This window comes from Dermacentor albipictus, chromosome 2 (assembly GCF_038994185.2).
Source record: "Dermacentor albipictus isolate Rhodes 1998 colony chromosome 2, USDA_Dalb.pri_finalv2, whole genome shotgun sequence".
Classification (NCBI taxonomy): domain Eukaryota; kingdom Metazoa; phylum Arthropoda; class Arachnida; order Ixodida; family Ixodidae; genus Dermacentor; species Dermacentor albipictus.
In genome coordinates, this window is record NC_091822.1 from 202,592,362 (window position 1) to 202,619,572 (window position 27,211).

Below are 27,211 nucleotides of genomic sequence, written 5' to 3' on the forward strand. Positions count from 1 at the left end.
CAACCTAGATCTAATCGGGGTCCGCACTGCCCCATCTGTTGCGAATTACGGAAAAACTTTATCCACTGCTTACCCCCAGACAGTTGTTATTAAGGTAAATAGCATTATTTACCTTTATTCAGCCATTTCGAACCTATCTGTCTGTCTGTCTGTCTGTCTGTCTGTCTGTCTGTCTGTCTGTCTGTCTGTCTGTCTGTCTGTCTGTCCGTCCGTCCGTCCGTCCGTCCGTCCGTCCGTCCGTCCGTCCGTCCGTCCGTCCGTCCGTCTGTCTGTCTGTCTGTCTGTCTGTCTGTCTGTCTGTCTGTCTGTCTGTCTGTCTGTCTGTCTGTCTGTCTGTCTGTCTGTCTGTCTGTCTGTCTGTCTGTCTGTCTGTCTGTCTGTCTGTCTGTCTGTCTGTCTGTCTGTCTGTCTGTCTGTCTGTCTGTCTGTCTGTCTGTCTGTCTGTCTGTCTGTCTGTCTGTCTGTCTGTCTGTCTGTCTGTCTGTCTGTCTGTCTGTCTGTCTGTCTGTCTGTCTGTCTGTCTGTCTGTCTGTCTGTCTGTCTGTCTGTCTGTCTGTCTGTCTGTCTGTCTGTCTGTCTGTCTGTCTGTCTGTCTGTCTGTCTGTCTGTCTGTCTGTCTGTCTGTCTGTCTGTCTGTCTGTCTGTCTGTCTGTCTGTCTGTCTGTCTGTCTGTCTGTCTGTCTGTCTGTCTGTCTGTCTGTCTGTCTGTCTGTCTGTCTGTCTGTCTGTCTGTCTGTCTGTCTGTCTGTCTGTCTGTCTGTCTGTCTGTCTGTCTGTCTGTCTGTCTGTCTGTCTGTCTGTCTGTCTGTCTGTCTGTCTGTCTGTCTGTCTGTCTGTCTGTCTGTCTGTCTGTCTGTCTGTCTGTCTGTCTGTCTGTCTGTCTGTCTGTCTGTCTGTCTGTCTGTCTGTCTGTCTGTCTGTCTGTCTGTCTGTCTGTCTGTCTGTCTGTCTGTCTGTCTGTCTGTCTGTCTGTCTGTCTGTCTGTCTGTCTGTCTGTCTGTCTGTCTGTCTGTCTGTCTGTCTGTCTGTCTGTCTGTCTGTCTGTCTGTCTGTCTGTCTGTCTGTCTGTCTGTCTGTCTGTCTGTCTGTCTGTCTGTCTGTCTGTCTGTCTGTCTGTCTGTCTGTCTGTCTGTCTGTCTGTCTGTCTGTCTGTCTGTCTGTCTGTCTGTCTGTCTGTCTGTCTGTCTGTCTGTCTGTCTGTCTGTCTGTCTGTCTGTCTGTCTGTCTGTCTGTCTGTCTGTCTGTCTGTCTGTCTGTCTGTCTGTCTGTCTGTCTGTCTGTCTGTCTGTCTGTCTGTCTGTCTGTCTGTCTGTCTGTCTGTCTGTCTGTCTGTCTGTCTGTCTGTCTGTCTGTCTGTCTGTCTGTCTGTCTGTCTGTCTGTCTGTCTGTCTGTCTGTCTGTCTGTCTGTCTGTCTGTCTGTCTGTCTGTCTGTCTGTCTGTCTGTCTGTCTGTCTGTCTGTCTGTCTGTCTGTCTGTCTGTCTGTCTGTCTGTCTGTCTGTCTGTCTGTCTGTCTGTCTGTCTGTCTGTCTGTCTGTCTGTCTGTCTGTCTGTCTGTCTGTCTGTCTGTCTGTCTGTCTGTCTGTCTGTCTGTCTGTCTGTCTGTCTGTCTGTCTGTCTGTCTGTCTGTCTGTCTGTCTGTCTGTCTGTCTGTCTGTCTGTCTGTCTGTCTGTCTGTCTGTCTGTCTGTCTGTCTGTCTGTCTGTCTGTCTGTCTGTCTGTCTGTCTGTCTGTCTGTCTGTCTGTCTGTCTGTCTGTCTGTCTGTCTGTCTGTCTGTCTGTCTGTCTGTCTGTCTGTCTGTCTGTCTGTCTGTCTGTCTGTCTGTCTGTCTGTCTGTCTGTCTGTCTGTCTGTAATCTTACGCCGACCCAGTGGCGGAAGTAGTCTACCTGCTTGGGCCCCTAGGTATGTGCTCCTTTCATTCCTGATGACGCAAGGAAACCAAGCCTGATGCCACGAATGCTCAGAAATCTATTAATTAGAGCAAATAGTGCTCCCGCACACCTTTTCTGATGTACCGTGGCGCTGAGGCGTTTCTTGTACAATGTAGGAGAATACATTGTAAAGACAGGTGCACGGTTGGGTGCATCTGTTCTAAGTTCATCAACTTGAATTGCGTCGAGAAAACCTGTTCGAATATTCGCACCTGATTTATTAGGTGCCTACTGCACCATCAATATATAGGCGGTCTTCTTTAACGGCACCAAATATTAAGGAATAGATCCATGTAAATCTTCCTGACATTAATATAATCATTCGAGTGTTCAGATGGTAACCTCCGGATACGGAGCGAGTTGAGCAGTTGTGTGGGCAATTTATGAATGTATGTTGATTATCATTTAAATAATTGTTTTTGGGTGGCTAAAGCAAAGTAGCAGTCTGGAGCCTGTCTTCGACATATTGTAGTTGAGCGAATATATACTTAATAATCATGTTTCTGTAAGAGCTAAGAACAAATATTTTGTAATTAAGCGTTCTCTAAAAGCCTAACTGACGCGGAAAAAGATCGTGGGTAACATCGACCTGACCGCTTCCAGCCTTTCGAGATATTGCGATGAATGGCTCCGTGAGCATGTTCCTTGCGGCCAGACGACTGTCGATATTTATTCACATCGTTTTTCCGAAGGCAAGCCGTTTGAAGTTGAAATGTCAATGTAGCAACGAACGTGCGCTGCCGAAAGCGTGCTTGGTCACAGAAACGATGCACGATTTAATGATAGTGCAGATTTAGCGCGTCATTGCTCTCAAGGCATTGCGCTGCCGCCAAACGGAAGCAAGATAACGAAGTTGAACTGCTTGGCAGCTTCTTACGGGGCCGTGCCAGCCAAGGGCGACAATACTGACGTCACAGGCGCATTTATTTTGTCAGTTTCACTTTAAGAAAGAGATAATGCTACAAATGCAGTGTCATTCGTTGTTGTCTCGACGATTTAAACACGGGTTTTAATGCTCTCCACACAGCGTATGTTTCCAAGAGTAGGTGTAAGCAGCAAAATGCTCACTCAAACCCGAAAACACACAAACACCCTCGCACGCACACATACGCACTCTCTCTCCGTCGCACGAGCACACACTCTCTTCCTCACAAGCACTCACACGCTCTCTCCATCGCACGCACATATATCCATGCGCACACAAACACGCACACTTTTGTCCGCATGCAGGCATGCATGCTGGAAGACGAATACGCACGGTCGCACACGTGCACATTCACACGCCGCCATGCATCCGCCGCAAGCACGCAAGCGCACGCACACGTGCACTAACACGCAGATGCAGGCATGCACATACACCGCGAACGCTCACACACGCATGCACGCACTCGCGTGCAAGCATATGCAAATATGGAGGCACTAGCACGCGCACACACTCTCCCCTCGCACGCACACACACGCAGTCTCTCTCTCCCTCGCGCATACACACGCCATTTCTTCCTCGCACACACGCACACACTTTCTGTCTGCCCCGCACACAAACGCACTCTCCCTCACACGCAGGTACTCTCTCTCCATGCTTCACACACACACACACACACACACACACACACACACACACACACACACACACACACTATACGCATGCGCAGGCATCCATGCGCACACAAACACGCACACATTTGTTCGCAGTCGTGCATGCTGAAATTCGAAAACTCGTTCACACGCGGCCACGCATGCACCGCAAGCGCGCGCACACACGCCGCGAACGCTCACACACGTATACACGCACTCGCCCGCATGTAAACGCAAATACGGATGCACACGCCTGCACAATCATACACAGAGCGCACACGCGCATACAACCATACCCAGGCGCGCTCAAGACATGCACACGCATAACCACCCTATACCATCTTCGGCTGCTTCTCAAAAACCTGCGCGTGCTAACAGGATGCATAACACTCCCTCTACCATTACCTTGGCCACGGTGGCCGCATTTCGATGGGGGTGAAATGCGAAAACAACCGTGTACTTAAATTTAGGTACACGTTAAAGAACCCCAGGTGGTCCAAATCTCCGGAGTCCCCCACTGCGGCGTGTCTCATAATCGGAAAGTGGTTTTGGAATGTAAAACCCCATAATTGAATTACCATTACCTTCTCAATGCCAACAGTAATAAACCGCTTCATAGTTTAAATTTGGCGCTTCTTCAATTCATTGTGCCCTCTGGCGGGAAGGTGCAAGACGATTTCCTCCTGTAGTGGGACTTCACCGCCCTTGTCTGACCTGTTTCAACTGCTTTAACGCACCACCAATGTTCTGACTAAGTGCCAAAATACACATGTTGTTAGAAGGGGCTACCCACTTGTTGTAGTCAGTTGAAACTTTTTGACCCTCAGCTGATATTCTGAAATATTATTTTCAAAAAAAAAATTTCCCATTGAGTTACACTTGTGCGTTGCTGTGAAGTTCCGAAGGAGAATGTCTAGAATTCCTGGACATGAGTTAGCATCGTGCGCCTTGCGGTGCCACCGAGCCCACTAAAGGGTGGTAGCAGACGTTGTCCCAATTTATGCAGTTCCTCGGAGGTCGCTGGAGTCGCAGGATTGCCGAAACATTTATCAAGATGGATCACGTTGGGTGTTGCTGAGTCAAACCGCAAGATCGATATGGTTGCAACAGGGGCCAGGCCAACTTGATACGATGCTGTCGATGTCACAGACGCAGTGTGTCCGAAGGGAGCCGGAAAGGAGGCATCACCGCGCAAACCGGGTCCCAGGAATACTTGTACACAGTAGAGCACGAAAGTTAGCATCGTGCGCCTTGCGGTGCCACCGAGCCCACTCCGGGCAAACAACTGTGGTGTTATGTTCCTGCATGCCTCCTCGTAGAAAGTAAGCGGTGATGCGATCTTCGGCATTCGTGCGCTGCGCCAAAGCTGTCGGCAATCTACACAGAGGGTTTAAACGCGGGAAAAGTTTGCCGGCTGTTGTAGCTGTTGATTCACAGTGGAAGAAAAGAACTAGGGACCTTGCCAGCAAGTATGCGACTGGTAATGGTCAGCAACATGGCAACAAAGAACGTCAAACGGAAACTCAAGAAAAGGTGAGATAATCTCATAGGTGGCGGCAATGGAAGAGAAACCTGCTATGAGTGACTACTTAAGAAGGAAAAACTAAATCAGGAAAAAAAACAATTTATGATAACTCAAAGGCAAGCTCTTTACTTTCCGAAGCGAGATCATTATGCCTTAGAACACGCACTTATGAAACGAGATGCAAGGAAGAAGAGTACGCATTTGGGCTGGTTGGTTCGTGATTACGAGCAGTAAACAGCGCTAAAAAACAGGACGAGGAGAGGGACACAGACCACAGCGCTAACCAAGTGTCTTCATTCTTTCAGTCAGCATATTGTCACGTGGTAGTGACGGTAAAAAACACAGTAGCAGTATTGTGAAATACGAAACTAACTTTTATTGGGCGAACCTGTGTTCGCAAGAAGAGGCTACACTTAAAGCACAACGATAGCGGCGAACACAGTCGGCGATCGTCGAAATCTGATCTGCGGGTCAAGCGCGTCGGGTTTTATATATCAGTCATCGAAGGTACCAGAGTGATCGCTGGTGCCCGCGTGTCTTCCTGAATGCTCTACGCCATTCGCGTCGCGCGATGAAATCAGATTACACAAGGTTCGGTGACAACAGATGGCGGATAGGACCATCGATAACTTTCGAGAAACTTGTGATACATGAAGCGCGTCCTGCGCTGTGCGATAACATTTGTTAGGCAGTGAAACGTGGTCACCCGAAAAATATTGTTACGTAGGAAGACACCAGTCCTCGACGTCTTCCCCATCTTTTGCCGAGAATACGCCAGGATCACGGGGAGCGGAGAGGGTGATGTAGGTCGTCGAAGGGGCAGCAGGTGTCGGAGCCGGTGGAGTCGGGTTGGCGTCGCCGGGAGCCATGAAGGTAGGCTCGACGTACCGTCCACTGCGAAGCTCCGTGACGAGGTACAGGGAACGTCCACCGCCACCAAATATGTTACGTAGGAAGACACCGACGAAAAGCTATTTACAAGTATATTTACAAGGCAATACGCCGCAGTTGACCAAGAGGCAACAGCCCGCGCTAGCTTCCAATCGTCGTCTTCGTCTTCTTCCTGCTCGGCTCTTCGTCATTGGGAATACTACCCCGTAGCAATATAAACAACTACACATGTCAATATATATACTCTACCGCTATCCCAGAGCACGAAAGCAACAGGTTGTGTGTCAGCGTCTGTGTCCCTCTGTTCGTCCTTCGTCGCACCTCTACCAAAATGTTATGGCGAGAAAAGGCGCTTGACAATATATTTACAATATACAACAATGGCAGGAGACAGCCATACAAGATGGAGACAGTGCGCACGACTATCGGCGATCATCGTCTTTGTCAGTCCTCTCATCATCGTTCGCTCCTGCAGCGCCTCGTAGCAATATGGAGTCGTGTGCCGTGCGAACCTCGGTATCTCTTCCTACGCGTGCAGCGAGTGTGCAGTCCCAACAGCGATTTACCGCGGGATGTGTTTTCGCCAAAATCGCGAGCCTTGTAGCGAATGCATCGAATGGCAGAAGTCGCGGCAGCGTTTGTGACGTCATTGTGCGGCGATGGAGGAAGTCCGAACCGCAGGCGGAGCGCGGGTGGTGTGAAAACGACCACACTTGGTAACGTCGCGCTCTGTAAGCAACGCGCCTCTTCTCCGATCATATCGCACGACGGGCGCCTCGGTCTGCGTTTGCGAGAGCCCATGCTGTCCTTGCCGAGTGTGTGCCGCTTATCTAGCGTATAGCCCAGCGCTCGGACTGAGCTCGTGCACATTTGTGCTGCTCTCCGGCCGACTTGCCGCGTTCTGTTTGGGATGTCCCCGACAATCTGTGGGCCTTGTTCCGCTGAATGAATGGTTTTGCTTGCACCGTTCGAGCGGATCTTGTGTCGCTGGATGAAGCGAGGGTCCTCGGCGTTAATGTGCCCCCCCCCCCCCCTTCTTCTCCTTTTTTTTTTTTTCTGAACATGGGCGCCTCTTCTGTTTTGTGCTCTCGGCAATGGTCGTCCGCGTCGTGACATCATTGTTCCTTTCGTAAATACGATGGCGCGGCGGAGAGCGGGCGGCTTGGTGCTGTGCTACTTCGATTGCACGGCGGTGCGTGGTCCTTCCGTAACACTTCCCGCTGCACCTGAAAGGGAGCATCATTAGGCAGTTTTAGTTGGGCGTCTGCAGCCAACCACGTACGCAGTGCGTGAGGTTGTGCGTGCGTAGCGAACCGCGCGCACATGATACGGCAATAGTTCGCCGCACGCAAAAGCTGCCAAGGGTATTGCTGACTTGCACGCGCAGGAACGACCAGTAGTGTGCTACTCAGCGCCGCCATATGCCGCCTTCTGAAACTGTGTAGCCAATATCAGCTGCCACGAAGTCGAGCCAAAAGTCGGAGTCATATCTTCGGCAAGAGCGATATCGAAAATATCGAAAAATCCGCTCTCGTGGACACGCGAGAACATCCCGCAAAGCCCGCTGAGCTCGCAGCGGACGCTACGCAGCAGCTTTTGAAAAGCTGCGGGCGCACGCAAGACGCCGTGCGTGCTCCTGCGCATGCGCACTGACGCCTCCGCGGGTTTGTTGCGTACGCAGAGCTGCTGTGGACGCCCAACTAAAACCGTCTATCATTCCGAACGGCGAACGCAGAAAACGGTTGCACCCTTTAAGGTGTATATTTGTCCCACAACAATAATCATCTGCCTTGCTTGCGTTTCCTTTCTTCAAAACTCGGCGCTCGCTACTTTCCTGTCGAGAATTCTGTGTCACACTGATTACGCGCAAACCGTTCGTGACTGGGAAGTACCGGGCTCGCAGCGTTAAAGAAAGGAAACGCGAGCAAGACAGATGAATGGTTGTGGGACAAGATAAGCCCCAGAGGGTGTAAATTTTTTTGAAGAGTTTTGGCTGCTTGGGTAATCATAGTGTCGAGCTTCAGCAAGGCTTAAAAATTCAGTCACATTAGCATACACCAAAGAGGGGGAAGGCGAAAGCCTGCGGGCTCGAGACATTCCTTAAATTGCTTGACATTCTCATTCGAACCCGTTGTTACTTCTTTTCACCCGCGAAAGGTCGTGGGTTCGAGTGCCTTAATTTACGCTACCTTAATGAACTGTACCTTAATTAACTTCGCATTAACACCAAAAGTCGTGACTTCGACTTCCACATGAACTCTAGGGTTCGACTCCCACCGAATGTCGTGGGCTCGAGTGCCTGAATTAACTATTATTTTAATGAGCTTCTTTTCTCTCTCTTTCCTTTCTGTCTTTTTTAGTTTGCCGTGATGAGCGGCATCGAAGCCAGCTGTGGAAGACGACGAACGCGCGAGGCGAGCTCACGTGACGAGCCACTTGGGGCTTTCGCCTTCATAAATTCACGCGTGCACTCGCTCGCTCGCACGCGTGCACACACACACGCACAAATAGGCGCATATTTAGGGAGGCGCAAATTAGGGAACCGTGGTGCCCGGTTTTTGTAACGGTAGCATATGACGGTTTATTGACCAGCTGCCTTCTCCCAAGTTCACGTGTGTACCACCTGATTAACGTGAACTACCTATATATCACGTGAGCATTCGCCGCCAAGGCCGACAGTGGTGGCGCGCCTTCCATTGTTAACTCTAATGATCATAATCATCAGCCTATTTTCAGGTCCACAGCAGGATGAACGCTTCTCCTAGTAATCTCCAATTACCGCTGTCTTGCGCTAGCTTATTTAAACTTGCTCTTGCACATTTTCTAATTTCGTTTTCCTTAGACTCTAGTACACATCCACAAATACCAACGGAAGTAGATGGGAATACGGTACCTCATGTGGGTGTGACTCTATAGATATCAGAGACCTTTAGCTTGTACGCTATTCCGGTAAACGGGAGCTGTTTGGGCTGATTACCGGATGGTCGGGGCGTAAACGTGAGCGGTGAAGCCGCCTGGTGTTGTAGAGCTCAACCAGACAAACGCATAGCTAAAACTGCAGTAACTCACCATATCCTGCTTCGCGACCCGTGTAAATTTTTCGCAGCGGCGTAATTGTGAACACGATTACGCCACTGTCGAAAATTTACGCCAGCAGCTAAGCAAAATATAGTAATTAGCCCAGTGTTTGTGTGGTTGAGCTTTGCGCCACCAGCTGGCGCCACCAATCTGGCCACTCAGGTTGGCGCCCCCGCTAAACCGGAAAACCGCCCGCGCTTGCCCGAATACCGGACACGCTAAAAGTTAGAGACGTTTAGCGTGTCACTTCAGTCTTTGAAGAGCGTCGACCATCTGAAAGGAGGCGCGGTATGCGGTACGTCAATTCGCTTATACGGTCTAACACAACGTAAGGTCCAACATAGTACGCCGGTAGTTTTTCGCTCAACACACGTTTTCTAGTAGGCGTCCACAGCCACACTAAGTCACCTGGAGCAGATGTGACGTGTTGGTGTCGGCGGTCGTAACGTGCCTTCGAGCGATCTTGTGAAGCAAGAGTGCGCAAATAAGCAAGGCGGCGGGCTTCTTCTGCACGACAGATGGTCTCAGATACGCAGGCATCATTGTGGTTTACAAGTGGGAAGATCATATCAAGGGTATAACGTGGCGACCGAGCGTAAAGGAGAAAGAAGGGGCTGTAGCCGGTAGTTTCGTGCTGGGTGGTGTTAAGTGCATAAGTAACGAAAGGTAGAATGCTGTCCCAGTTCTTGTGATCCGTCGAGACGTACATGGACAACATGTTCATGAGAGTTCTGTTGGTGTGTCCCGTAAGGCCGTTGGTTTGTGGATCGTAAGGCGTAGAGTGTCGAAAACTTGAACAACATCGACGAACCATCTTTTCAACCACATCCGCAGTAAACTGTCGCCCACGATCGCTGATAGCGACTTTTGGAGGCCCGTGTCGGAGAATGGTAAAACGTAGCAAGAAAAGGCATACGTCGGCTTCAGTAGCCGATGGTGTTGCAGCCGTCTCACGTTAGCGTGTCAGGGGGTCAGTGCACACTACGATCCAAAGATTTCCGTTAAAGGACCGTGGAAACGGGCCGAGAAGGTCGATGCCGACTTGCTCGAATGTAGTCCTTGGGGGTGGCACAGGGTGTGGTCTACCAGGAGGAGTACTTGTGGGACGTTCGCGACGTTGACATTCGTTGCAGCTAGACACGTACTGCCACGTCGTCTGACGTATATTAGGTCAGTAAAATCTTTCTTGAATACGGCAAGGCGTTCTAGCTGCTCCCAAATGACCGGAGGTTGGTTCGTCATGCGTCTTCTGGGACCACCAGGAGATATCGCGAGCCTATGGTAAAATAGTTCTTGTATTGAAGCCCATCACGCGTGCAAAAAAGATTGGCTGTTGATTTCTGTTTGGCAGCAAGCAGTTTGAAAGTGTCGTTTGGCTGCTCAGTCTTAAAGGTATTGTTGCAAGAAGTGTAAAGTAGTGTATATTTATAACTGATGTACATGGCATTCAGGCAATGGCCAGTCGTCGTCTTCCTCTAGTTCATGTCGCCTTCTTTCCCTTCGCCGTAACATCACCCTCCCGGCGGGGTTAGCTCCGTCCCGGTGCCTCACTTATTGGGGACATAGGCTTGAACCTGCCGACGTGAACAACATCGCTGGTGACGTTGGAAGGCACTGAAAGTTGACCGACTGGGGCAATCTGGTATGTCACGTCGGACAGTTGACGTAAGATCTGGTACGGACCAGAATGACGGGAAAGTAGTTTTTCCGAAAAGCTGACGCGACGTGAAAGCGTCCAGAGAAGGACAAGGGAACCAGGTGAAAAATCGTGCTCGGTGCCGAAGGTCGTAGCGTCGCTTCTGAGAAGCTTGCGAGGCTGTCAGGCGATGACGTGTGACTTCTCGGGCCTGGGCGGCTAAGGCAATAGCATCGCGAGCGTAACCAGTGCTGAGTGATTGTACTGCGGAAGGTAGCAACGTGTCGAGGGCAAGGTGGGATCGCGGCCATACAAAAGGTAAAATGGGGAAAATCCGGCAGCGTCGTCACGCGACCAGTTGAATGCGAAAGTGATGTATGGTAAAGCGACTTCCCAGTCGCGGTGATCGTCGGCAACGTGCATGGCCAGCATTTCAGTTAGTATGCGTTTGAGTCGCTCGGTGAGGCCGTTCGTTTGAGGGTGGCGCGTGGTAGCAAGCTGGTGTTCTGTAGAACAGGAGCGGAGCAGATCATCGACGACCTTCGATATAGAAAGTAGCCGCCGCGATCCGCGAGTAACTGATGAGGGACGCCGTGGTGCAGGATGACGTCGTATAGTAAGAAGTCGGTGACATCTGTAGCGCGTCTGGTTGGCAGTGCGCGTGCGATTGCATATCTCGTGGCATGATCTGTTGCTACAACAATCCATTTGTTTCCTTTAATGGAAATTGGAAAGGGGCCAAGGAGCTCGAGGCCCACACAGAAGGGCTCTGCAGGGATATCAATTGGTTGCAGCCAATCAGCAGGATGTAAAGCAGGCGTCCTCCGGCGCTGACACAGGTCTCAAGAAGCGACATAACGACGCCCAGAGCGATAAATACCGGGCCCGAAGAAGCGGCGCCGCAGGCGGTCGTAAGTACGAGTGATGCCTCAACGTCCAGCAATAGGAGCGTCGTGAAGTTACTGGAGCACGGCCAGTTGAAGGAGCTTGGGAACGACTAGGAGGAGCTCTGGGCCATCAGGACGAACGCTACCACGGTATAAAGTTTCATCGCGCAAGGTGAGCATCCGGAGGGACGGGTTATTGGGCGAGAAGCTTAGGCGTTCCACAAGCGTTCGAAGAACAGGATCTTGGCGTTGCTCGTCGCCAATATGGAGGAAGCTGGAGGGGGACAGAATACTGATGTCCGAGTCTGCATCGGTATCGTCCGGTTGATCCACGGGATTGCGGAATAGGCACTCAGCGTCCTTATGCAGGCTCCCTAACTTATGCATAATAGAAAATGTATATTATTGTAGACGCAATGCCCAACGTGTAAGTCGTCCAGTTGGGTCCTTCAAAGAGGAGGCCCAGCAGAAGGCGTGATGATCGGTTACGACGCAGAAGCTCCGACCGATAAGATACGGTCGAAATTTCGCGACCGCCCATACGAGCGCGAGACATTCCCTCTCAGTAATGCGGTAATTTCGCTCGGACATGGATAGAAGGCGGCTGGCGTAAGCGATGACACGGTCTTGGCCGCGTGCGAGGACGGCTGAGCGAGGAGAGCGTCGATGCCATGACCAATCGCGTCAGTTCGTACTTCAGTGGGCGCAGAAAGGTCAAAGTGTGACAGAATCGGGGAAGTTGTAAGCCGCTCAGTCAGGGTACAGAAGGCTTGCTCTTGCAGTGGTCCCAAGAGAAAGAGACATCTTTCTTAAGAAGGTCAGTGGGAGGGTGAGCGATGTCGGCAAAGTTTTTCACTAATCGCCGGATATAAAAGTATAAGCCCAGAAAACTATGGACATCATTTGTTGAACAAGGAGAGCAGGCGACTGGGACACATTTGGCACATAGTGGCGGTACGGCGGTATCTGCGGACACAGAAAGGGCACTTTGGTAACACGGCGGGTGTTCCACAAATACGCCGGGGGGCTCGAATCTACAGTAATTTCTCCCGTTCGGCAATCGACACTGGCAATACACAGCTTCAGAAAATCGAGGCCCAGAATTACGTCATGCGTAACATGAGGTAAAACTACGAACTCCGCGTTAAACGTTTCACAGCCCAAGCTAACTGTTGCACTGCACACCCCTACAGGGTGCAATAGTTCACTCACTCCACGAAACACATCGGCATGGTCCCATGAAAACAGCACTTTTTGTCCTAGCAGGCGTTTGAATGCGTAACTCATTACGGAAACGGTCGCTCAAGTGTCCACTCAGGCCATTGTTGAGACGCCGTCTACACGTACACGAACTTTATTTTTAAACATGCAGATTGGTGGACGTATTTCTGTCATGATTGAAGGCTCTCTAGTGGCTTCATCTCCAACGGCCACGCTGACTAGTTTTCCGGAGAAGGCGACGGGTAGCGGCGCCGGGGAGAGGGGCAGGCAGTGGTGTCAAGATCGGAGCCCGGTGAACGGTTTCGCAGCGTTCCCAGAGTCTCGTTGGACATACCGCGTGGATATGTGTAAGCACGGTGAACGCGTTGGTGGCCAGATATTGTTGATCGGTCGTACCTCGGCGGCGTGGTGGGGCCACGTTGCAGTACCTGGCGATGTGATTCCACACAGCACAAGGGCAGAGGACGCTCGACCGAAGCGCTCAGCCGGCAGAGGCCTTCGGCACCTCAGTACGCTGAACAAGAGCCTCTGTGCATCACGGCTGGGGTGAAAGCGTTGCCAAGATCGCTGTTCTGACGGTTACGTCTCCGGACGTGGCCGCGACGGTGGCAAAGTAGCGCATGGTGCGCCGGGCGCTGAGGGTTATACTGCAGGGTGCGTAGCCGGCGGTTGAACTGTGTTGCACACTAGGTCATTGTGTCGCCGTAGCTCTTCGCGTACCATTTCCCGAGTAGTAGAGGCAGGGTCTATTGGACGGACTCGTATCGACGCTGGCGACACTTTTCACGTTTGCCAGTCCTCCAAATTTGGGCGCAATACGACGTTTATTCAACGTCTCAAATGTACGGCAGTGACGCAGGACATCTGAAATGGACGTGAGCTATTCTTTACCTATCAGAAAACTAGACGTTTTCTGCGACGCCTTTCAGAAGACGTCCGACTCGGTCTTCGTCAGACATCCGCGGGTTTATGATCTTGCACAACTTGAGTACTTCTATATAAGTAGTGCGTGTCTCTGTCGGAGTTTGAGCTCTTTGGGCAAGTTTTCTCTCCGCACGTTTCTTTTTGGCATCAGAGTCGCCAAAACATTTTCCTATTTCTTCAACAAAGAGTTCCCATGTTGCTAAGGGCTCTCCGTGATTCTCGAACCACATCAACGCGGTTTCCCTCAAAAATAAGACGACGTTGTCAAGCTTCGTGGCCGAGTTCCAGTGGTTATATCGGCTCACCCGATTGTGTACTGCGTAAGCCACTCGCCCACGTATTCTCCCGCGAACGAGCGTGGTTCCATGTAATGGTGTGCGGCAGCAGCTGGCGTCGACCTTTGCGCGGTTGCAACTGGTTCCGGGTCTGGTCCTCTGGCATGATGACTGTCGTCGGCGAGAGACCGGCTAGACGGCGGCTCCGGCGAAGTTCAAGCGGTTGCGACTCCGTGGTACGGCGACGTCTTGTACCCTCCACCACTCTGTTTCGCCCTACTCTCTGTGTAGAGAGGGTTTATTGAGGCGTAACCGATGGTCCTGAGCTCCAGCCGAAGTTGATGTTGTTGCTGTCGACCACGTGTGTGGCTCCTACCCACGATGGGGGATTGGCCAAGAAATGGTCGGATTATTCCAAATTAATATGGAGCATAAGTTTCCGAATATCTATGGAATGAGACTTGAATAGCGTAGAATTATCTGTTAAAATAAGATCAGGAAATTCATATCAAATTAGTAATAATTTAAAAGTACACAAAAAATATAGATAGAATTTAGCAGGACATTCCTTTGGATTCTGTAAGAAATGTTTGGACCGCGAAGCAACAATCCCTGTGGCTGAATCCCAAAGTTGACGCACCGAACGAAAGAATAGCAGGTTCTGTTAAGGCCAGGCCAAGTCTTCGAAAAGGTATTTCAAACAATCTTTTTTTTTTTTTGCCGCAGTAAAGCGGCGACAAGATAGAAGAAAGCGGTGTATCGTCTCCTCCTCATTGCAAAACGAGCAGAGGGGGGGGGGGGGAGGGAACCAAACCCGACGAAGAAGAATTTCAGGGAGGGAATGCGGGCAACGTAAGTTGGTGAGAGAGAGCATCTTTGGGTTACAGGATTCGCCACGCCAGGGGAATGCCAGGTATGCTTATAATATGAAGAAGCAGTCAGAACTGGGTTCAATAAGGCTTTTCTATTTGATCGCATTCGAAATCTAGCCTCTGTGATCTCTGCTGTCACTGATAGAATGGGAAGAACAGGGCCGGAAAGTGATGTCTTTGCCAGTGAATCGGCAGTTTCATTAAAGAACAAACCTTTATGATCAGTTACCCAAATCAAATGAACACATTGCACATGGGCAGGAACTAGCAAGTGAGAGTTTTAGCAAGGGTGAATCATTAGTAGCGGTAAGGGGAGAGCATACAGAAAGGGAGTCAGTAAGAATAACAGCTGTTGTAGTCATTTGGTCTAATTTACGTAAAGCTAGGATTACTGCTAAAAACTCGGCCAGAAATATAGGCACGAGATCGGGCAATCTTAAAGAAAAAGACCAGTCGAGTGCAGGACAAAATATTCAACTGCCAGTCTTTTCCTCGCGCTGTGATGCATCTGCTGCATATGATAATGTTTGGCCCTATAGGGTGCATAGGTGGTCTTGTAACATCACCGTAAGGTAGTAGCTTCGCGTGGTTTGAGAAAAAGTTATCGAACCTGATCTCCAGGTCATTTGAATGCGTAATATTAGGAAGCACATCGCGAATTTGCACATTTAGAAGTTGAACTAATGTTTGCACAAATCTAATCTGTGGTGTATGACACCTGGGCCAATTAACGGGAAAAATAATTCTGGATTGGAGATGAAAATTATTTGAGGACGGCTTAATGGTGATTGATATAATTGTAAGAAAGTCTGAACGGCCAGAAGGTGAAATCGGCATAAAATGGACGGGATTCTGGCTTCCAGGTGTAATACCGCATTTGCAACGTATGTTGGAAGACCTAAGCACAGACGGAGCGCCTCTCGTTCTAATAAAACTGGCGGCCGAAACTTGTATGATGGAACACCTGAGAATAAAACACAGCCTAGTCCTAAACCGAATGAGCGTACATTTTATATACTGACACGTGTACTTGTCTTTATCGGGCGACAAGTTTTGCCGCCGAACAAATGTTATCGCACAGCGCGGGACGCGCCTGCATGTATCCGAAGTTTCTGGAAAGTTATCGATGCTTCTACCCGCTGTCTGTTGTCGCCGAACGTTGTGTTATCTGATTTCATCGCTTGACACGAATGGTGTAGAACATTTTAGAAGGCATGCGGGTCCCAACGTTTAATCTGGAACATTCGATGATTGCTGTATAAAAGCCGACGCGCTTGACCCGCTGATCAGATTTTCGACGATCGCCGACTGTGTTCGCCGCTTTCGTTGTGCTATAAAAGTGTAGCCTGTTTTGTGGGCACAGGTTCGCCCAATAAAAGCTAGTTTTGTATTCCACCGTACTGCTTCTTTCTTCGCCGTCACTACCACGTGACAATACCATCAACAGGGATTTTCTTCGCATACCTGTTCTTCGATTGCTCAACTTGCGCAAAATGCCCATTGTACGAGCTCCTTTTGTCGCAATATATTCAATATGCGGCCGCCAGTTAAGATTTCCGTTATATATAACTCCAAAGTGCTTGAGCGACTCTACTTGTGGGATATCTTCGAGATGATATTTAAGCGATATGTATACTGGGTCTTTAACGGGAAAAACAAGGATAGCACGCTTATCAGCATTCAGGCCTAAGTGTAAGCTATCCAGCCAGCCTTCCAGTTCCCTTTGATGCGACTGCAAAATTTCGTAGAGTATATGTCACTAGCCATACCAAAAAAGGCAATATGTCATCAGCGTAAACGTAGGTACTGACACCTCGATGAACGGGGATTTCCTGCTCATTAAAATATTAAATAATACTGGTGAAAGTAGCGATCCCTGAGGCACACCTCTTGTTTGCTTGGGTTTACAGAATAGCCGCTTCGAAAACAATACAATTTCCTTTCTTTTTAATGTATCCATGCTACAATATAGGCTGTGAAGCATTGGCCCTGTAACCCATTTGTTAAAATTGTATGTTCAGTGCTGTCATAGGTTTTGCATATATCTAAGCTAACTAAAGCCGCATATTGTTTTTTCTGTCTGGCGATGTTAATGCGACTTTCAAGGTCTACATGCGCGTACTATATTTAATAGTCACTTCTAAACCCAATTCGACAAGGATTCAACAATTGATTTTCGTCAATAAACTCTATTATATGTCCGGGAAGCACTCTTTCAATAAGTTTCATTATGTTTGATGACAATGCAATTGGTCTGATGTTGTCGATAGTATACCCTGCCCCTTGCTTTTTAAGTAACGGAACAATTTTGGCGATCTTCCATTCTTGGAATCCATGCATAGAGTAGTTTAGTAACTTCAGAAGCTCACTTGGAGCTTCTTTGAAGAAAATCTTTAACATTGCATTTGTTATTCCGTCCGGGCCAGGCGCTGTATAGTTGGCAACCGTAACATGACCTTTGCTACTTCCGAATAGGATATGTTTGTATTCCGAGAATGTGAGGAGTGAGAACAGAAGTTCGAAGGCGCGTTGTGAACCGCCTCTCCAATCCTTTAGTCAATAGGTCTAAAAACTCCTTCATTTCCTGTGACGTATGGACGATTGAGTCTACATTAGCGCTCATTGGGAGTCTGTTTCTAAAAGGAAGGTAATTAAATAAAGCACGTTTGTTTTTGAATTTAGATAGATAAGTTCCGTTATCGCCAAGCGAACGTCTTCCTCTCCCCGTGACCCACTACTGCTGGCGGCACATACCCAATTCATACAATACTTTCACGCTTGTAGCAGTGTGTAGACCTTTTCATCGGGCGACGAGGATATATGCGCGCGGAGAGCCTTTCCTCCTTGGGCGATCCGGCGCGGCGCTGCTGTCGCGTGCTGCGGAACCATTTCCAGATGTTTTAGATGGCACTTTGTGAAATTTGCGCCATGTCCGTTCATATAAGGTCGTCAGGGAAACCTTTTGGTGTATCGGTAACTACAGTAGGCGGAAATATCTCTCGGGGGCGCAAAAATGTGACGCGCTTTATCAGTCGCGGTGTGTGTATGTGTTGTGAACTATTTTGCTTATATCGGTTTTAATTTACCAAAGAAAACCGGTGTCTATATTGGCAGCATGAAATACGTAAATCTGCTCACTATCTGATCGCTTGGCGTAGGGAGTAAAACATAAAGCATAAGAGCGCATGCTCGTTCACGGCCAACCTATAGGGCAACCACGAAACATCTAAGTGGCAGGCGCTATCAAATATTTGTACGGCATCGTTCTCGCGCATTTAAAGTCTAGTAGGCTTTAAATTCAATTAGTAGGCATATGTCTACGCTAGCCCTTCCTGCATGAGGCCGATGGCGCTGCTCAACACAGCGATCACTGCGGTTGGTGAACCAGCACGATACAAATGTAAGCTGTGCGCTTCGGCATTGCCTTTTGGGCCTGTATACAGCCATAATATATGAGAGGGATCGCATAAAAAGAATGCGATGCCTATTTTTGAGGACAAAATTTCCGTAATACGTGTGAGTGCGTCGTAGAGAACGGAACGAACACAACCGAAAAAAAAATTCGGTTATCTTCTTTCTCGAAAAAGCAAGAGAAAACGGGCTAATGCCGCAATACTACCTCCCATAGTCACGCCGCACAACGTTTATAAATATATAACCGCTGATGCCGTATGCTTGGACCATGCGGTATATATATAGAACAAATATATCTGTAATCCAGCACCTACCACTGTTTAGGACGCTCGCGCAGTTCGTAAACAGTCCCTTTGCTGGACAAGCTTAATTCAGACTGTAAGGTATGCTGGTATTACCTGCCAAAACTATTTTATACAGGGACGGAAACCTCATCCATCGAACCATGTAGTCACGCAATGTAACCTGCAGCGAACAGTTCGAACGCTTGTCAAAGTATAACATCACAGCTCCTATCTTAGCAGAACGGTACCTGTTACAATCGTCGCGTATGTTTCATGGCTCCTATGGCTCCGCGTATGTTTCATGGTCAGGAAGACGCTCATTTGATAAACTGAGAGTCACGTTGCTTGAATCTGGATTTCGTTCAAAATATGACAGAGAAGCCCGCGAATCCTTCCTTATATATAAGTTTGATACCGTCGCGTGTGGTATGAATGAATGTGTAGGAAAATTGAGTTGCCTGTTTTTGTAGCCCGTCACTTGTCCCTTCTGCTACTAGTACGTCGCTATTCCCCTTTTTCTGTGTCGGTGTTTGCTTGATAACATAGCACATATTGAGCACATGTTGACGTTTTGTTGGCACGTGACGATTAGTTTTTACAATTCATTTCGGTGCGTTTTTATGCTTTGTATTTTAGATGATATGTTTGCAATCGCCATCGGTCTATACACGTGTCAGCTATCCGTTGAACGATTCGGATGCATTTTGTTCGCCCATTTTATTCGTTTTTCATGTAAACGTATCTTCATTTGGTTGATAGGCACATGTATACTAACTGTACTGACACCATGCAATGTATTCTGATGAAGGCCGGACCCCGGCCGAAACTTCAATAAACCGCTTCATACGCGCTTCTACTTCACTATATATATATATATATATATATATATATATATATATATATATATATATACACACTTTCGAATATCACTTATTTTCTCCTTGTTGATTAGTTTTGACAGTTTGTTCTCATTAGGTCCTTTGTACTTGGGAGAGCTTACCTACTGGTTGCCTTGGGGCCTTACCTCCCACTTCAATTGCTGATTCTGAAGCCAGCCTAGTTATGGTTTCACTCATTGCCTCTATGTCATCTCCATCTCCCTGTTCTAAGGCTGCAAATTTGTTTGAAATTTCCAACCTGAATTGGTCTGCTTTTACCCTTCCTGCGTCTTGGTTGGCCTATTTCTTCTTGACGAATTTATCCTTTCTTTCTTTAAATATATGTGCATCCTAGCCCTCACTAGACCATGATCACTGCACTTTACCTTATGTGTCACTTCTACATTCTGCACTATTCTGGAGTCGGCAGAAAGTATGAAATCAATTTCATATCTTGTTTCACCATTAGGTCTTTTGCAGGTCCACTGTTTGTTCCAACGCTTCCTGAAGAAGGTGTTCATTATTCGCAGGTTATTTCTTTCCGCAAATTCTACCAACATCTCTCCTCTAGCGTTACTAGAATCGACAGCATAGTTGCCAATGGCTTGTTCACCAGCCTGCTTTTTCCTCACTTTTGCATTGAAGTCGCCCATGACTACAGTATACTGAGTTTGCACTTTTCTCTTCGCTAATTCAACAGCTTCATAAAACTGATCCTTTTCCTCATCATCATGACTGGATGTTGGAGCGTAGGCTTGTACTAACTTTAACCTATACCTTTTAAGTTCGATTACGATTACTGCTACCCTCTCATTAATGCTGTAGAATTCGTCAATGTTGCCCCCTATGTCCTTATCGGTTAGGAATCCTACTCTGAACTGCTTCTCATCTGGTAGTCATTTATAGCAGAGGGCGTGGCCATTTGCCAGTACTGTATAAGCCTCAATAGTTCTTCTAACCTCACTAAGGCCAATGATATCCCAAACATTGCCTGACAGTTCCTCAAAGAGCCATGCTATGCTAGCTGCACTCGAGAGGGTTGGGGTGTTAAACGTTGCAAGGGTCAGTTATATTCAATTATATTCAGTTATAGTCAATGATATTCTAATTGATAACTGGGTTTCTTCTTTTCTCTTTGAGGTTTGATTTTATACTTTCCGTGCCCATTCAATTACGCAAGGCCGTGCGGGTACCACCGAAGAGGGCGCTAGGCGTCTAAACACATTTCTGGCCATGCGTTTGTTTGGTATTATTAGCAGCAGCATCGCACCTAGTCATCACAACATGATAATGACTATGGCTTACACTTCGGCTTTTCGAGGTGAATGTTAGTATCAGATTGTTGTATTTTATGATACTGAAAGTGGGGGCATATACGGGAAGCGTGTGAAAATGAGTCTCGGTGCTCCTATAGCCTCCTTGGGCCATTTTACAGTTTATTGCAAATTTCATTCAATGTTTTTTGTTTCTTCAGAATTCACTCGGGAGCGATAACTCAAAATATTCATTCTGGATATGAAGTCCGGCGAATGTGGAACTGTACAGAATACCGAAATTGGTCTATATCTATGTATTCTTACAAACGGCGAAAAGCAACTCCTTAAAGTGTGTTTCGATTTTTGTGCGTGCGTGCGTGCGTGCGTGAAAATGCAGGATGCAGCAGCAGCACGGCAATGTACTTACTACACGCAGTTCCATCTTCATCTCTGCGTTTAAGCAATGAAATACAAATTTTACCATAGCAAACTTGAGGAGATGGTTACTTCTTCCACGTACTTGGAGATGTGGCTTCTGGCGTCTAACTGTGGCAATTAAACTTAAGAAAAAATGTATTTCCAGGTTCTTAACATACCAGTAGACAATAAAAACCTGCTCGAATGGCGATAGCTGTATTTTGGTCTCGGGAGCTGGTCAAGTCCGCCTGTGCACAAATGTCGCTCTTCACTGCCCCTTCGTTTCTGCACACCAGGGGCGGCATGCCGTTCCCGTCGGCGGCGTCCACCTTCAGCCTGGGCTCCTCCCCCTGCTCGTCGTCGGGGGGCCCGCCGGCCGGTCCCAGCCTGTACGAGTTCCTGCTCGAGGCTGAGCTCTCCTCGTACTACGACGCGCTACGCAACGACCTCAAGGTGTCCTCGGTGGGACAACTCAAGTATGTCGAGGAGGACGACCTTTCGCACCTGGGAATGAGCCGGCCCGAGCAGAGGCGCCTGCGAAAGTACTTCCACAAGTACTTCCCCCAGACCTACCTGCGAAAAATCAAGCAGGTGAGCTATGCTCGGCACTTAACTGTCGAGTTCATGCGAACAGCTGCTTATTCCGTAGAGCCTGGAACCATGGCAACGGGGACGGCTATAGTTATTTCGGTTGTGGGCAAAATGTTATTTATTTGAAGACAGTGTCATGCTTCGAGAGTTATCCCGCTTTTACGTGTCGGGTATGTGTGCTTCTAGCCTCTTTCGTGGGCTGATCCTAAGGTAGTGGTGTCTGAAAATGTGGGCCCATGCCGAAGGTAGTACAGTCTAAAGCCGTTCCCGTGGGTACGTGCTGTCTGTGAAAATGCAGACCGATCCCGAAGTAAATGCAAAAAATGTGCTTAGTTCCCGCGGGTGTGTGCACTCTAAAAAAATTCACCGAGGATTACGTGCTCCCTAACGCGAAATGTACATCTCGCGATATATTGGCTCCATGGCGCGGACAATCTCTCCCGTGCGGCACGGTGCAAACGCAGCCAAGTGTGCCGCGACTGCCTCGCTAAGAAGATCGCGAGAGCCGGCGCCGCCGCAGACAGACGTCCGCTAATGCATGCAGCGCTTTGTTTTCTTATACAGGGCGTCCCGACTATCATGGACCAAGGTTTAAAAATATATATGAAAATGCCACGTAGCTGGACAGAACCAAAGTAATGTTGTTTGCCGTCGCTTGGAAATGCTCAGAAAAGCTTTTTGCATTCTGCTGAATCACGCAATTAGTCTTAATTAGTCAATTAGCTTCTAAAATATCATAATTAGATTAAAAGTGTCCATTAGAAATTTGTAGAGCAACATGAAAAACTCCCGATGCAGCTGTATGTTGCTCAGTACGTGCCACATAGTTTTTCCAAGCGTGAAAGAAGCCCGCAAATGCACGCAACTGGCCGCTCTAAGCACTCGAGCCGACATACAATCAAGCCGAGGAACGCATTTTTCCAAGCGTGAAAGAAGCCCGCAAATGCACGCAACTGGCCGCTCTAAGCACTCGAGCCGACATACAATCAAGCCGAGGAAAGCATAGCACAAATTAGCCAAGTGGAACGTGAAAGAATGTTTGCCGCTGGTGGGAGCCGCGCGCGATTTGTCTTCACTTTCTCGGGGGATGTATGCAAGTGTGGGTGCTAGCTATAGCGCCGTTTGCGGATGTGGGACGTCCTTTCAGTCACGTGACGTTGTTATGCGTTAACTTAGGGGCGTCCGTTCAACCCCCTCACCTTTCGTTATTATGTTTCCATTTGAAAACAAAAAGAATGGTTATATTCAGCTATGTAGCGTTTTCTTTTCTCTTTTGCTTCATTGTCACTAGCGTCTTTCACAAACTAACGCAACAGCGCGAGAAAGGACAACGGGTGCAAGAAGCGCAAAACTGATGCTATACGAGACTAATCACTGAGTTTTGTTGCTCGAGAGTCAGGAATACATAGGCACGAATTCACGGAGAGCACGGAAAGAAGCATCATCACCACTGCACTGCAAGCGCTCAAGCCGACTAGGCGAGTGCCAAACTCTGTCCGTATTGGGCATTTGTGTCCGCGTCAATCTCCATGCGCGCGAAAGTTTCCCGCCAACGATTCGCATGCGGTGGTGCCCGGGAACATCCCGTGCAGCGTGCGTATACGTGTAATAATGGGCACCTTTAGATGGGCGCCCGCTGCAGCTCAGCATACGTAGGAAACCGGCGACAGTGCGCATGCGCAGTACCCAGGAGCACGCGCTGTCTCTTGCGTGCGCCCGCAGCTTTTCTCAAGATGCTTAGCGCCCGCAGCGGGCTCTGCGGGCTTTGCGGGAAGTACTTGCGTGCCCACGAGAGCGCATTTTTCGATATGGCTCTTGCTGAAGACATGACTCCGGCTCGTGTTTTGGCTTCGTGGCGGCTGATATTGCCTCGGCAGTTTCAGGAGCTGGCATATGGCGGCGCTGAGCAGCACACTACCGTCTCCTGCGCGTGCGAGTCAGCAATGCCCTCTTTTTAGGCCCGGCCAACTATTGGCGTTTCGTCCGTGGCTGGTTGCGGACGCCCAACTAAAGCTTGTCGGGGGCATTACTGCACGGGCGGCGACGCCTTCTGCCGCTGGCACGTGTTTCGCAGGGGTGTTTGGCACTGTACAGTAGAATTCCGATTCCTATAGGTGCTGAAGTTATCTACATTAAGCTCTTCTTTTAAATCCCCGTAAATTTCGCTGCACATACATGTACATACAATTTTATATACCATATGTATACCGCGTAACTTGTGCCAAAATTAAAAAAAAAAGAATTTCACCGACGATTACGATATTCCCTACTGCTAAATTTCAGCGCAACTGCATACCATTTCGCGGTATGTTGGCTGGCGCGGACCATCTGTCTCGTGCGGCACGTGGCAAACGGAACGAAGTGCGACGCGACTGCCTCGCCAATCGGGAGATCGCGAGCGCGTGGGTGACGCGGTGGGCGCGATCCACAGCAGACGCCGCAGACAGACATCCGGTCATGCAGTTTCTGTGTCTGGCATAGAGTTTCTAAATAAATACCCTATATAGAGGGGAATGTAGCGTTAGTGTGCACGGAGGCTCTCCTGAGCGTCGCCTCGACGTATACATGGGAATGATCAAGTACAGGCTTCGGATTGACTTCGACCTGTAGACTAATGACGTTTGCTTGCGGTGCAGTGAACGAAGCTATACTGAAATATATTGGCGTAAAATCTAATTTTATTTCTGCAGTATCTTATATAATGCACAGCACATTACATAAACTTTGCATGACTTTGAGATCGAAGCACGGTTTACCACTATAGAGCACACAAGGATATGCATTGTTCTGCAATGCAATTCTGTTCCCGATTTAGCGCCACTGAATAATTAGTTTAGTTTTATAACAGCAATAACAACCGTGCATGTACTTATATAAAAATACTATGCATTGTTCTAAATCAAGAAAGGGGCTGACAGATGGAATAGCACACTGTGGTATAAAGTTTGCAAACGGGGATAAGGTACCTCAGAAAGGCTGGCCAGCCATTCTGACGCACCTTATCCCTGTTTACAAACGTTATACCACAGTATGCATTGTTCTGCAATTCTGTTACCGATTTAGCGCCAGTGAATAATTATTTTTATAACAGCAATAACAACTGTGCATGTACTTTTACAAATAAACTCAAGTATTTATGGGAATTAATATTTTGCTTTGTGAGAAAGTGTTGCGCCTTTGAGAGGAATGCTACAAGTGTCGTCTGCTGCGACGCCTGCTCGCTGCGACCGCGAGACTGTTCTCGCAGGCGATAGGCACGTCGGCTGTCACGATTGCTGAACGCCTTCGAGTACTTTTATCACATCTGCTGCAGTGTTAGCGAGGACGCTTGTGGCCTGCTACGAGTGTGCTTCTCTATATTTTATGTTGAAGGAAGGAAGGAAACTTTATTTAAAAAAAAAATAAAAGTATAGGCGAGCGTGGTTGGGTCCTCTGTCCAGCGCTCCATTGGCGCGAGCGGCCCGCTGTGCTTGATCCAGGAGAGCCACTTGGATCTCCTTTCCCTCTTCCGCAAGCCATGCCACCCACTGCCTATTAAACTTGAGTGGATGTGTATTTATGTATGGACTAGTAATATGGGAAGGCCTTTGCAGGCACTCCCATGTGATATGTTGTAGTGTGGATTTGTCAGAACACCATGGATGGACGTCCACAGATATATAGCTGGGTTTATTTTACTGAGTTGATGCAGGTGGCGGAAGCCGTTTGTTTGAATGCGGCGCCAGTCCCTACTCTGCTGTCTGTTAAGGGGTGAATGACCGTTGTTCTAGAAGAATGTCACGACTGCTTGGAAGAAGTCCCGCGCTCGGTTCGCCCACAGCTCGGTTGTTGAATCCTCGAGCTGTACGATCTGCCGCAACGTTACCCTCCAAGCCCTCGTGAGCCGGACACCAAATAATGTAGTGGTGTTCTGTCAAAGTTCGCCCCAGAATTCTGCTTACCGTTTTGGGTACCGTACCATTGAGAAACGGGCCACATGCCGTCTGCGAGTCGGACAGTATGACTGCCGACTCGTTTCGGTGTTCCGCGTCTGCAATGGCCATGGCTATTGCAGTCGCTCCGGCCGCACACGTGGCCGAAATGCGGTGCTTTGAATAGTATCGGTGGTTCTGTTGGGTACGAAATTCTGCTGGGTACAAACATGAAACGCAGATTATCGCATCAATACTGTAAAAGTGAAACTACTCAGAATTTCTCAAATGCTGCAGGGTGCCAGACTCCAGTGACAGTTGATACTGAAGCTCCGACTACGCGGAAGACAGGTATGTCCGAAAACGAACAGGAAGCCACATTAACAATCGATATACACTACTGCCCGACCAAAACGGCGGACAACTTGCGCATTGTTTCAGCAGGGCACTAGTTTCTCCATCTATAATAACGACGGTTGTCACGTTTATTGCGAGAGGAAGGCAGCATAAAGCCAAGAGGCAATGAAACCAAGGAAAGCCGAAACCTTATTAGCTGCGGTTGAAATTCAAATGTATTAGATAATGAAGAAAATGAAAGTGGACAGAAAGATAACTTCCGTTGCATTACGAATTGGACACGGCGACGGCCATCAATCCGGCCACTGTTTTGGGCGCGGTGGTGATATGTCCATAGTAGCACGGCCGTTGGATAAAAGGACACCGTGCGTGTGCTTTTATTCGGCGGCAGTGGTCATAGATGCATCCCTGGGAGTGTTAGCCAGCGCCACTCGGGGTCACGATGGACAGATGTGCAACATTCCTAGCCCGAAAGAAAGCACGCGAAATATGTAACTAGAAACGTGGCACTTTCCGTATTAGCGCGACACCGTGCCCCGTGTCACAGAAATTCCGGCGTCGGCGGAGTTGTCCGCGAGCGAAACTTTCCGCATACATTTAGGAATAAGTATATGTTACGCCTCGCTATTTGACAGGCGGTATATGCAGGTTATACCGCCGCACCATTCTATCACTAAAGTTGCTCATAACTTGTCTTACATTCTTGACAAAGTTACTCTTTCGAATTATGAGAATGACAGAATACAAACATCAAGAAATAAAACACCGAGGGAGTATGCCTTTTATGTTACATCTTCTCAGATTGAAATATTAAACGTGCGACAGAGTAACCGATGTGATTCTTGTGGCGCGGCTGCGGACCACCTCCGGGATCGCTTTGTGCTCTCCTTCGTGCATAAGCGTAAGAAGCAATCAGGCATCTTTGAATACTATTGCGTTCCACTCTTAAAGGCTAAGCTTAACTCCCGTATATTTAGAAATACATCTTAATTTGAAGCCCATGCTTGACTTAATCTACATGACGCCTGGCGTGGACCTGCCCAGGACGCTCAGTACGTTTACTTTGGCGCGTTCGCAACAGACGTCGTTTAGATCATGTCAAGCATTGGCTTCAAATTAAGATGCATTTCTCCAAATATTTTCTTAGGTTTACTTAGGCTTGCAAAAAACTTATGCTCGCTACGTATTGAGCAACAGAAAGCTGGATCGGCAATTTTTCAGGATGGTCTACAATTTTCTCATTGACAATTCTGGTGTGCTTACAATATTTCAGAAGTTGGTTAATT

The 27,211-nt window shown here is 48.5% G+C and overlaps 1 protein-coding gene across 1 annotated transcript in view; it reads left to right on the plus strand.

The window, feature by feature from the left end:
- Positions 1 to 27,211, plus strand: part of Ack-like (activated Cdc42 kinase-like) — a 240,229-nt gene that overhangs the window by 65,930 nt on the left and 147,088 nt on the right. Inside the window, exon 2 of the mRNA XM_070534618.1 lies at positions 21,363 to 21,657. Within this exon, the coding sequence (XP_070390719.1) occupies positions 21,370 to 21,657 (288 nt within the window). The 5' untranslated portion in view covers positions 21,363 to 21,369. The remainder of the gene's footprint in view (positions 1 to 21,362; positions 21,658 to 27,211) is intronic.